The sequence below is a fragment of the Harpia harpyja genome, chromosome 14, assembly GCF_026419915.1.
Source record: "Harpia harpyja isolate bHarHar1 chromosome 14, bHarHar1 primary haplotype, whole genome shotgun sequence".
Lineage (NCBI taxonomy): Eukaryota > Metazoa > Chordata > Aves > Accipitriformes > Accipitridae > Harpia > Harpia harpyja.
Genome location: NC_068953.1, coordinates 16,925,780 through 16,938,441, shown reverse-complemented (window position 1 = coordinate 16,938,441; position 12,662 = coordinate 16,925,780). Strand labels below are relative to the sequence as shown.

Below are 12,662 nucleotides of genomic sequence, written 5' to 3'. Positions count from 1 at the left end.
CCCAAGCCTGCTTCTGCTGCCGTGAGATGTTTGGGGCTTTAGCTCGCTGCCTTTGCTTCAAACCTTTGGGATTTAAGGAGATGCAAGCTGGACAGTGAAGGTGCCGGGAAAATATCTTCTTTTTTTTTTTGACCGTGAGGAAAATGCACTCAATTTTTTTGACTGCATGGTGCAAACCCAGCCTCTTTCTGTGGCCTCCAGCACTTTCACAGCTCGGGACAGAGTTTCTGGAGAGAGGCTGAGCTGACACAGGGCAGTGACATGGTGGGAGAAGCATCTCAAAGGCTGGGGCTGAGTCCAGCCCATGGGAACCTATGTCTGGATCCGCATGGGCTCTTCTGCTGAATTCCCCAGGGTGAAGGCAGCTTGCCTGTTGCTGGGCTGCTGCGGGTCCCCAGGGGCAGCACAGGAGGACACATGGGATTTGAGGTCACTACAGGTGACCCAAGGAAAAGGGTATGAATGGGACACAAGAAGAGCACGTGCCACGCTGGGGCTCTTGCTTTCTTGCAGGGACGAGTGAGCTGCTCACTGGAGAAGCCTGGGAGCGTGTGGTGGGGGGAAAACTCACATCTGCCAAAAACGTCAGGGGTCAAACAGCCAGGGTCAAACAGCTCGGTCTGGCACTTTGAAACTTGCCTTGCTGCTCTCGCTCCCGCTTCCTCTCTCATTGCTCAAGCCCACGCAGGAGATGCGAGCTCTGCGATGGGGCAACGTGTCCATGGACACCAGCATCACCGCTGTGACCCCTGCATCCGGCCACCCAGCGCTGGGCTCGGCTCCTGTGACCCCATCCCCACCACCACATGGGCTTTGGCATCATCAGATGCTCCTCTGCAACCCATCTGCCATGCATATTAGTTTTTCTTTTCTTAGGATTGAAATGTTTGTCTTAACTAGAAAACGTTTAAGCTTGATATAGGGTGTTTGGGCAAAAACCAGCAGGCATCGAGAAGGAGCAAGGGGGGCCACATGTCCCTGTGCTTCCCTCTAGCTTTAATTCCTGTCAAGCGCTCTTTGCTGAATGAGATGCTGAAAGCACCAAATTCCTCTCCAGGTCACTATCTCAAAGCCAGCATTTGTCATCAGCTATTAGGAAACAACCCGGGGTTTGGTGGCTGCTGCAGTGGTGGATGGCAAGCCAGGGAATACTGAGGATGAACAGAGGATCAGTCATCGACAGCTCGTGTGTTGTAACATTCCTGGTTACCCACAAAATCTCTGACAAACAGCCCCGGGGTGTTAGCTACACAAGTACCTTGTGCTTCCATAATTCCAGCTTTCTGGCCCCCCAAAAGCCGGGAAGGAGCCATTTGATGGCCACCTTTTGCAGCCCTAAGGAATGTGTTGATTATGCATTTGCAGTGCATTCATTAGCAATAACACAAATGGCATCAGGTATAAATAGCAGCAGGTGTCAGACCCCCCCTTTCCCAGGGAGATGCCAGGAAAGTGATAGGTTGTGGGGGGCATTGTTGGGGGGGTGGCTTCTCAGAGCCCCATGCACCTCAGGGGGGTTGTTTAATGGACCTTCCCTGGCCAAACCTTGGCCAGTGGATGGACAACTGGTAGGCGGGGAGGTGCTGTCCCTCAGCCCCACTGTTGGGGCTGTGCAGCCACCCAAAATTAAGTACCCGCCATCAAAGCCTGGACTGGAGGGTGCCTTGGGAACCCACCTGCACAATCCCAAATGTGGCCCATGGAGCAAGCATGATGGTTTTACCATTTGGTGACCCTTTAGAGAGGGAAGGAGCCAACTACTTTCTCTGGAAAACTAAACCAGCGAAGGAAAACAGATGCATGGTCTGACACAAGGGAAGTCATCACATCTCAGCGCATCCTCCCTGGATCCTTCTAGCAGCCGCAGCTCCCCTGCCAGTGCACGGCGTCGGCAAGAAACCGGGCGATCCGTGGCCACTGAATGCATTTATTTTAACAAGCCGTGGCTCAGCACCCTTTGGCTGGGCTCTCTCGCTTTCGACCCAGAACTGCTCCCTGCTTGCACCAAAGCCTCGGGGAAGAGAAGCTGGCCCAATCCAAAGTTTAGGGAAACCTTGGGTTGTCCCCAAGACAGGCTGTGCACGGAGGCATGGCACTGGGGTCCCCGGCCCTGCAAGGTGGCTGCTGGAAGGGGACCAGCTGCCAAGTGCTGGCATCGCCTGCCTCCTCCCTTGGCACTGAATAATCACCAGGCAATCACCGGGGACGCCACAGTGCCTCCGGGGACTCCCAGCCCATGGGACGATGTGAAAGTGGGCAGAGCCCACGTGCAGGAGGTTCCCCCAGGACCTCTGGAGAGAGCCAGGAGGGGGGTGTTCCCTTGGGCAAAGCACCCGAGGGTTTGCGGCAGGACAGGCAGCGCTGCTTGCACGGCGAGGGGACCATTCCCAAGGATGCACATCCCAACCTGGCACTCTCAGCTCAGCCCAGGGCCCAGGGGGTCCTACACATCGTGCAAACTTGCTTTTAGTCCAGACAGCAAAACACCAGCATTAGTCCTCAGCAAAATATATTGACCAGTAGCCACAATGCATCCTGGTCTGGAGACCACCACAGAGCGCTGGAAGCATTAACCCTTCTCACCGGCACACAGCATTGCCAGCCACTCCAGGTGCACGCAGAAACCCCTGTGGGCAGAAATGCTCCCATGGAGGTTTTCCCATGCTCAGCCCCATGGGCTCCCATGTTCAGCCCAAGGCAGAGTCGCCGATTTGCCACATCCCCCAACTACCGCTGCGATAACCATCATATATCTACAAGCAGCATCTCTTTAAGGGGACTTGACCCCACGGGCTCGGTTGCCCACGTAAGCATGGCTGGGTCTGTGCCACCATCTCCATGCCAGAGCGATCGGCCGCGGCAGCTCCACGCAGGCAGCCCCGCGCCCCGCCACGCTCGCCGCCGCCATGCAGGGCGTACACACATGTTCCCTATTAAGCAAAGAAAGGCAGCTCCGCTGCGGCTTGCTTTAAAGGATCGAGCAGCAGTGCAATTAGAAAGGGGAAAAAAATAAAAGTAAAAAAAAAATAAAAACCCACCCTGGCGTGCTTTTCCATCAGGATGTTTAGAAATGTTTGCAGTTGCAGAAGCACTGCAGGCTGCTGGGGAGGCGTGAGCTGGTGGCAGTGCTCCTGGTAGCGGGGAAAAGCTCCTTCTTCCCCTTTGCAGCACCGAGCAGTCCCAGACTGGCTGCTCTGAGTCCGGGCTGCGTGCGGGAGGATGCCAGATGTAATTGCAGCAAAAATGACCAGTGCTGGGGAGTCTCTTTCTGCAAGAAGAGAGCCCGAGCATGCCAGCAAGGGGCCAGCAAGAAGCATAAAACCCCCTGTCCTGCTGCAGCCCCCGGCAGGGTTTGTCCCGCACCCACTGAGCTGTAGGAGAGGGAGCTGCAGGCTCGCCTCCTGAAACCAAATGCTTGCCTAAAACCACTCTTAACTTATTTAACCCCAAGCAATTTTCTTTTGCACATCCCCCTCAAGTACGACAGGACAAACCATCTGTGGGTCACAAAAGTTAACTCTAGGTAAAAGGGTCTGGATTATTTTGGGGGATTATTTTTTTCCCCCACCATCTGATGCTTCAGAAAAACACTAACTAATCCCGCTCCAACTGCAGCCCAGCCGAGGAGGGGGGCCGGGAGGACGCCGTGCTGTCCGCCTGCCTGCCTGCCCGCTCATTCCTTGGGGAGCCCATCAAAGATCTCCATCCCTTTCAACTCCCCTTCACCCACCTCAAAGGCACCCGCCTCGCTCCCTCCCTCCTGCTTCTGGCAAGACTTTTCCAACAACAGCCTTATTAACCTTGGGCTTTCTCCAGCACCTTTCCCAAACAAGCAAAAGTTATTCCCGGTTGCTTTCCCCTTGCCTGGGGAATTGGGGTGAGTGCAGGAGGGGAAGTGGGTGCTTACCGGGCAGGAGGCAGAGGGAGCAGGCGAGGAGCATCCCGCTGGGGAGGTCCATGGGAGCACCGGCTGCCCTGCTCCCCGGCCCCGAGCATCCGCGGGAGGCAGCCAGCCAGACTGGTAGCCTCGCTCGCAGAGCCCTTTCCTTATCCCCAGCCTTTCCCGGCTCCCTGACAGAAGGCGAGCATTGGGAGGGAGTGGGAGGGACGAACGAAACTTGTAGGAGGTACAGCAGGAGAGGACGGGAGAGGGGACAGCCTTCATGCGGCCGCGGCACCCTTTAGGGATCGGCTTCCCAGCAGGGCGGTGCCAGCTGGGAACTTCAACCCCACAGCAGCACACTGGTCTTCTCCCTGTGGTACCCCTCTTGAAATCCCTCGCCCCGATGGGGGCTTGGTGATGAAAGGTCTGCGTGGGGTCACTGATGGTTGTGGGGTGCCACCTCTGCGGGGTGCCACCTCTATTCAGGTGCCACGTCTCCTGGGATGCCACCTCTGCTTGGGTGTCTCTTCTGCTCAGGTGCCACTTCTGCTCAGGCAGATGCCACCTAAGCCTGGGTGCTACATCTGCTCAGATGCCACCTCCAGCTGGGTACCACCTCTGCCCAGGTACCACCTCCGCACAGATGCCACCCCTGGGGTGGAAGAGAGCAGGGCCAGTGCCCACGGCACCAAGGAGGCTGCTGTGATGCCACAGGGTACCACGTAGCCCTGGGGCAACTGGTCACACCACTTAGTTTCCCCAGCACCTACCCAGGCATGAGCACATCTCCGCTGGCATGGGCACCCAGGAGAGCCAGGCTGGGAAGCAAACAGCAAGGGAGCAAGAGGAAAACTGCTAATGAGTGTTTTCTTCCCCTCTGCCAGAGCCACCCTCAGGCATGACCGGGTGCTCCTGCTGCACACAGCTCTGGGGCCAGTATCCCCAATGCCCCCACAACAGTCACCATTGTCATTTAGGGCCCCATCACCTCTGGGCTGGGCTAAGCAGCCCAAAACACCTGAAGCACAGCAGCATCCCTAGGGTGGGACTTTCTCCCTCCATCCTCTTCCTCCCCGGGCTGGGGACACCCTTTGGAGGAGATGCCCGGGAGGAAGCTCCAGCAGCTCTGGCTGTGGTGAGGCTTTGGGGCTGGGACACAGGCCAAGTGCCCACAGACCAGACCACACAGCCCAACTGGGGCATGTCTGCTGGGGAGGTAGGACCAGCCACCGCCTTGCTTCCACTTTTTCCAAGCAGAAAAGATAAATGCAGTCTTTGGTTTATTTCCATACAGTAGATGTGACCCAGGAGGTCCTTCCTTACCTGCCCTCCAGCCCAAGCCCTGTTTGCAAATGGGAACATCTCCACTTGCAGTTGCTACCTGCAGCGAGCCAGCGCGGTGAGACCAACCTCATAGCCAGGAGAAAAGCAAAGCCAGAGGCCTGCCCGCTGCAGCCACCGCTGTGGTGCCAGCTCTCCTCCTCTTGAAGCAGAAGAGCAAGAGAAGGTCCTGGATGGGGTTTTTGTCCCTCTTCCCACCCAGCTGAGAGCGAACATCTTTTGAGGTGGGTCCAAGTGTTGATGTCTCTGTCTACCGAGTGTCTGTCAGATGGTTTGGGGTCTGTGAGAGGGAGATAAGCTCAACTCGAGACACTCTTGGATGAAACAGACTGTCTGGGAGATCCAGTTTCTTTTTATTGTCCCCTCTTCCCTCCTGAAAATACACGTTTGGGGTCTGCAGGCAGGAGAGGACACATGTCTGGAACGGAGATCAAAGCAGCAGTAGGATCCAAAACAGCGCAGAGATGTGGATCCTCTAGCTTGTTTGTACAGTGCTCCTTCCACCAGCAAAACGCTGCTTGACAGAATTAAGTATTTGCAGTTCTTAACTACGTTTCCCAGCTGTTTCTCCCCTATATAACTCTGGAGCAAAAAGCAGAATTTCAGAGGATAGCAGCAACTGAAAGGAACAAAATGCATTTCTGGTTTGGTAAAAGTTAAAAAGTTTTTTTTAGGGGATAAAAGGAAATATTAAAAAGCTCAGGCAGGAAGCACAGATGAGATTTAAAACAGAGTAACCAGAGCACAGAGGGAGGGATCCCTCAGAAGTGGATGCTCAGTAGAAGTCACAGTCTCACTGCTCTTTCTCCTGGCCTGGGGCCGCAGACGGGGCACGCAAGGGGAAATCCCTTCCTGGGAACTAAACTCTCCCATGCAGTTGGAAGCCAAGCCAGTTATTCATGAAAAAAAAAAAAAAAATTTACAAAAGGCCTATATAATCTTGAAATTTGCATCTTGCTTCAGTTTTCAGAGAGGTTATTTGGAAGCAGGTCGCTGGAACCAGCTGGCTTGATGGGTTTTGGAGGAAAGATGGGGAAACTAACACCAGAGAAAGGGTCCTGGGTCTCCTGTTATCTCTTCCACCCCAAACAGAGCAAGTGGGGTCTCAAGCACAACACTTCAGAAGTTAAAAATCTCCATGGAAAACCAAGCAGCAGCAGCTGCCTCCTCCCTCAAACTCCCTGACCTGGAAACCAGTGGAAAGTCGGATTTACAGGGATCCGCTTTTCCATGCCTGCCAAAGGACTGGCCTCGAGAGGTTTCTCTGCGTCGGCTATGGTTCCTGTTGCTGCAAAGCAAAAGGAGAAACCCCCAGGAGCTGCTCTGGCTTCATGAGCGACGGCTGTCAGACCCCTTCTGCTTCATCTCTCTCTGCTGGTTGTGTGCAAGCAGCTTGCAAATGCATGGGGGTTTGTCATTAGTCTAAATAGGACCCAACCAGGATAGCAGGGGAGCGGGGTCTTACTCGACTGATCTTCTGCAAAACTGGTTTAAACTATACAGTCACTGCTGTGGCTGCATCGCTCTGCAGACCCCTCCTCCGCCGAGTCATCAGCATTAGCCCTCGGACATCTTAATGTGACTGAGCCTCTTCACATGAACGAGAAATGCCAGGAGTTCAAAGGAGAAGAGCTGTGCTGTGATAATATTGATGTAATGCTTCCAAAATGTAAACAGCTGTCGGTGGAAGTGATGGATGGGAAAACAAAAAACAAGGAAATACTAGTATTTCAACCCCTTGCAAAAAGTTGTATGGGGACATCCCATGACATACAGCAGAAAACTCAGCAGCAGGGCTCCTTAATGTCTAAAAAGCCTACAGAAGATAATTTTCATGTATTCATCATATGATGTTAATCCTGTAAAAAGAAAAAAGCTGGGCTCATATTAAGAGCTGCCTTCCCACTTCGTTCTTGGATCCCGCTCCCATTTCAGTGCTGTTTCATCCAGCCCAGGCAGCGCTTTCCAAAAATCTCTGCCCGCAGCGGCGCAGAGCTGGGGGCAGCCGGGGAGACCCACACGTGCTGCCACGGGCTGAAACACAAACTCAGGCAACTGAAGGAGGGCTATTGTTTTTGGTTTTGTTTTTGTTTTTTTTCCCCATCTCCCAGCTGCCAACTGCAATGAATGCAGCAGCAAGGGGAGCAGTTTTGCACATGAGCATCACGGATGATGAGGACCGGCCGGCAACGCTGCTTCCTCGTGGGGCTGACACACACCAACCATCTCCAATAGAGACTGGCGCGGCTGCAAACAAACAGCCGGTCCCTGCGCAAGCGCTTGGAAGGGCGGTAGGAAAAGATTTGCTGCGAGCTCTGCCTGGCTTTCAGCAAGCCCTTGGGATGGTTTTCTTTATGTTGGGTTTTGCTGGGGGATGGAGGGGTAGGGGGGTGCTGAGAGCCAGGATGCTGGGCTTTGCAGGTGCTTGCAGGATCCATCCCCACTGGTTAATCGGGCATCCCACCGTGCTGCAAAACAAACCTGATGAGTGGCATTGAGCCCTCAGGGCCCTCCGGCAGCCAGGAATAAATTGGTGGAGAAAGTGAGAAACAAAACAGTTTCCTCCTCAAAACAGAGTCAAGCAACAGCTTTTGGTGAGGAAGGGCAGCCCTCAGCTTCTGACCCTGAAAAAGTCTGGCTCCTGAGAAAAGTTTCTGCTTGTGGCTCAGATGTCAGAAGTTTGTGACCAAAAACCCTCATATTTTCTCTGCAAGCCTGACAGTTTCCAAGAAAAGTGTCAAGGTGCAAACTAAGGCTTGCGCACATTGGAGGTCATCCGTGGCCAAACACCGCTGGGCTTAAACCACCCCATCTCTTCAACAGAAGCATAACCCAGGAGCTGAATTCTGCACCTGAGCCCCGGGCAAGGTTTTACCTTCCCAACCATCAGCATTTTCTGCAAATGCTGGCACAAGTCAGTAAAAAGCCAGGAGAGAGCAGGCAGGGACAGTTTCAACCCAGGCAGCAAGTTCATCTGGCTGCAGATCTTGTCAGGGAATTACACAAGCCATTCCTGAGCCATTCCCAAAGGGAAGATCTTGTGTCTTCCCCAAATTAACATCCTTGGATGGGCTTCTTATAAGATCTGTATAAGGAGAATACTGCACTGATGGTGCCCTTGCAGGTTGCGTGAGGATGACCGCAAGCCGTATGGCTGAACCAGGCAAGCCTTCATACACCACTTAAATAGAAAAACCTACAAGTAACTAACTTCAGCTTCCATCTATGCATCCGAGTCCCAGCTCAAGCTCTCACCCTGACACCTCCAAACCCTGCATGAGCTCGTGCTACTGACTCACTGGCTGCCTGACCTTCCTCACCTACGTTTTGAAGTCATCCCAGCAGTTCACTGTAGGTTTTCCCACGTGTGGTCATTTTTTCCAAACTTCAGCCTTTCCCTGCAGCAGATGCCTCCTTGTGCCTGACCTTTTGGAGGGTGTCATGTATTGGATGCTATTGCTTCTGGAGTTTTGGAAGAATTAAGCTAGGATACAAGGAATGTAAACAGAGGCCAGGAATGAAAACAAAATCCCTAATTCACTAATATAAACTGAGGAAGGGCTGACAGTGTCATGCGGGGATTTAATCGCAAGCTGCCTTGGGGTGATGGTGCTGTGGAGGGTCCAGAATTCGCCTGGTGGTCCCAGGGGTCCTTCTTCCAGTTTTGGGGGAAGGATGGGTGCAGGTTGGATGTTCAGGTTACACATGTTCCCCAGCTCATGAGCACCAAATGCTGCTCAAGACCTGGCTCTGGGGTCAAGATTACACCCGCCAGCAGTTCTGGCATGGCAGGAAGGGAAAAGGCAGCGTGAAGCCGGACTACCAGCAGCTCCCTGGGGGTCTTGACATGCTCAGACCCCTGGGTGGGTGCAGTCGGGTGCAAGCAGATTTGTCACCCTTGGGTGGTAGGGAGCAGCTCAAAGTGGTCTGCTGAGGGCGAGCATGGGCCAGCAGAGCACGTGGTGCTGTCATGCCTGGCCGTCACACAGCCCCGCTGAGCTCAGAGCTCTGGAGAGTTGGTTGTCCAAAACAAAAGCTGATGTAAACAGAAAGCCAGCCTCTCCCAGAGACTGTCAGCTTCATGTGAAGACCGGAAAAATGTTACATCTCTATAGAGCACAAGACTAGGAAGGCGAGAGCCTCCCCTGCCCTGCCAGCACAGTGCCCAGGGGGAACGACCCGAAGGTTTCCCACTTTGGGATACTCCAGGGTTATTTCTGTGCCCCAAGGTTCTCCCCATCACTTGCGCTACCCCGAGGACAAGAGCAATGTCCCAGCTGGGATCACCCTGGATACAGCCTGGTCCAGGGGAGCGGAGGGAGACCAGAGCCTGGGAGAGGAGGGGAAGATGCTGAGCCGGGACCCAGGGCACCCTTGGGGGTGTTGCCCATGGAAGCAGGAAAATCCCGAGTTATGCTACAAGACCCATGTTCAACATCTGACTCCTTGCCGGCACAGTTTGGTGTTCCTGCTCTCAGCATCCTGTGTCGGCTGCAGGGTCCTTCCATGTGCACTCACCATTCCCGGCGGGCACAGACCCCCATCCACTCGGTTCTCCAGGGGAACCGAGGAGGAGGGAGCCACAAGCAACACCCAGCTCCAGAAGCAAGGTCGGGATAAAATATACGCTAACCCAAGAGAAAATTCTCCGGTGAAGTGGTGCTGCAGAGACCCACTGGCAAAGCAATTTAACCTCCGGAAAGCAGACACTTGGCACCCCTGCTGTGTTTGGAAGAACTTTGGCCCTTAACTCCCAGCACTCAATTAGCATAAGCTGTATTTATTAGCCCTTGCCAAAATGCTTTGCTCCTCTTCTTCCATGCCACCAAGCTTGTGATGGGGCCAAACGCTTTCGCAGCTGGACCAGGGCTTGCGGGGGCTCGGCGGTGCCAGGCTGAGGTAGACAGCAAAGCCTTGGCAAATGATATTTTTTTCAAAAATATATACAAAAATCAATAGCTGAGATGTTCCTTGTTGGGTGTTTCTTGCTGTCTTGGCAATCGGCACCCAGCATAAACATCCACCTCTGAACAGATGACTTTACACACCGAAAGCTGCTTTCTGAAGTGTGCTAAAACCCTGCTAAAAGAATCGCTGGAGCCCCAGGACCCGGCGGCAAGGGCAGGGAGCTGGGAGAGCCGCAGCCTCCCCTGAGGGGACCGTGGGGCTGCAGGGGGCCAAGGAAGCAGCTGTGGGGATGGGGTCCCCCCTATATTTAAGGTCACTCCTCTCCCAGCTGGACCCTGGACCCGAGGCTCCCCAGGTGTCTGGCACTGCCGCGGTGACTTCACAATTCAAGCAGCTTTCCCAATGCTGTATTTACAGACCCCTAACCATAAAAGAAGTGTTTGCTACCGAGGAATTTCTTTGTTTACTTAGCCAGTGTATTTTTTTCTATTTATTTAGTCTCTCCCTGTTTATTTCTTACTTTGAATGAACAAACATCCACCCTGCCTGGATAATGAATTATTAGGATGAATCCCCTGGGGCAGAGCTTGTGCTGAGTAACTGTGGTCTGAATTCCCCGCCTGACCCGTGGCACACACTGTCTAGACGAGTTCCCAGGTACCCCAGCACAGGCTAGATCCTGCTCACACCTCTTCCACACATATAGCACACACACAAATAAATCATATGGTTGGGGTTTTTCCCCCTCTATAAGGAAGGCTGAAGTGTCCAGCATTGGCTGGATCCCTGTGCATCCTCAGTGCATCACCCCAGAGAGGCCCTGGGAAAGCCCTTGCATCCCAAGCACTTAACCCCCTCTCAAACCAAGAAAAAGAAATTAAATACCTCCATGATCAAAACAGAATCTTTCCCCTGGGAAATTTTCCATTGCAGAAAAAACCCTCTTGCATAACTATTCTGAGCTATCTATTATGAATATTATTTTATCTCCTGCTCCACAGCAGTGCTATTCACAGCTGCAGGTTTCTGCTACCTCCATTTGCCTGCATGTAGCAATTCCTCCCTGTCTGGAGGCAATTGCTGTGCAATATGAATTCTAGTCCGGCTGGGGGTGTCCAGTTTAATTCTACCAAAGTGACACACATAGCTAAGCCATTACCATGTAATGGTAAAGCCATTTAAACCTTGATTTGTCAGAGGAGATGCCAAACTGGCTGTGTGCAGTTGGCAGTCCCTAAAAATCACAACATCAGAGGAGAGCTTGATTAATATGCTGCTGAACCTCCTGGAGGGGAAAATATGTGATGGTAAAAGTAACTCTGAGCACAAAATCTTTTGCAAAGGAAGGAAAAAAAAAAAAAAAAAGGCTTTTCAAACCTGCTTTCCTCCCTGTTGTGTGCAAAGGGGAGGCACAGTCAGGAGAAGGGTGCTGCATCCATCTCCATGCACCATCCATCTCCCACGCACCATCTGCTCGGGGTCCCCACGTTTCCCCAGGGATTATACAAGGGGTATCACTTGCACCAGCACAGCTTCATGTTTCACTGGCCAAGGGGGGAAATTGTGTTAGTGCACACAGGGTGGCAGAAAAAAAACCCAAACAGCTGATGGACTCAGGGTGGGGACAGTGCCCTGGCAGTATCACCCAGCCGGGTCCTGCAGAGCTTGGTGGTTTTGCTGAACGTGCTTCAGGGTTAAGGAAAGGGATGTGAGTTTTTACACTGAGACCAAAATGTGGTTTTTTCCCCTCTTAAAGGAAAGCAGTGTAATAGCCTCTCTTAGCACAAGCTTTGAGGGGATTCAAAATCTTCAGAAAAGGGAAATACAAGTTTGACCTGAAATCTGGTTGAGGCTCGAGATCATCACGGCATGAATCCCACCAGTTCCTCCTTGTTGCTTGCCTCCACACCAGCTTCCAACACCAGCCCTCCAGACCAGCAGCATCGAAAGGGTGAGCCCAGCCTGCACACCGCTTTTATTGGGCATTCTTGCTCCTCTGGATGCAGGTTAGGAATTGAATATTTTTGGTCATTTCTCCAGAACAGTCCATTGCAGAAAATAAGCACGTTACCCACTCCAAGATGCAATTGGGTTGCTATAACAAGCCTTCATACTTTCACAAAACACTTCCTCCAAGCAGCTCAAATGCCTTTCCAAACCAGAAATGCCATAAGACAGCAAAATGGGATCCCCAGCTCCCCATTCACCTGACTCCAGGGCCACTTGGTGCTGGCATTTTCTAGACAGCCCTCTCTAAAAAAAGGAAGGATGATCCATTTTTAGACTCTGGAGGCAGATTTAACACATTCCAGGCATCTGGAGAGTGCTCTGTTTTGCTGTGTGTGCTCTGGTAAGGCCATTACCAGCTGAGTGCTCCTGCAGAGGATGAGTGCCATGGTCCCCTGCCTTGCTGACACCGATGTCCAGCAGCTGGGAGCCGGCCGCAGCCCTGTGCCGAGGTGGCAGCCCAGGATATTGCCTCTGCCGTAATGTTTGCACACTGGTGGCAGATCCCTGCTGCCCTCTGATT

The 12,662-nt window shown here is 53.0% G+C and overlaps 1 protein-coding gene across 6 annotated transcripts in view; it reads right to left on the bottom strand.

Annotated features, from left to right (window-relative positions):
- The window catches only part of ITGA11 (integrin subunit alpha 11), an 81,794-nt gene that overhangs the window by 50,560 nt on the left and 18,572 nt on the right, over positions 1–12,662 (bottom strand). For 2 of the 6 annotated variants that reach the window (XM_052807917.1, XM_052807918.1), the window contains exon 1: positions 3,908–4,080. The exons of the other annotated variants lie outside the window; for them this stretch is intronic. In XM_052807917.1, coding sequence (XP_052663877.1) covers positions 3,908–3,959 — 52 coding nt within the window. In that variant the 5' untranslated portion in view covers positions 3,960–4,080. Of the gene's footprint in view, positions 1–3,907; positions 4,081–12,662 lie in introns of those variants that run through there. 6 annotated transcript variants of the gene reach the window in all.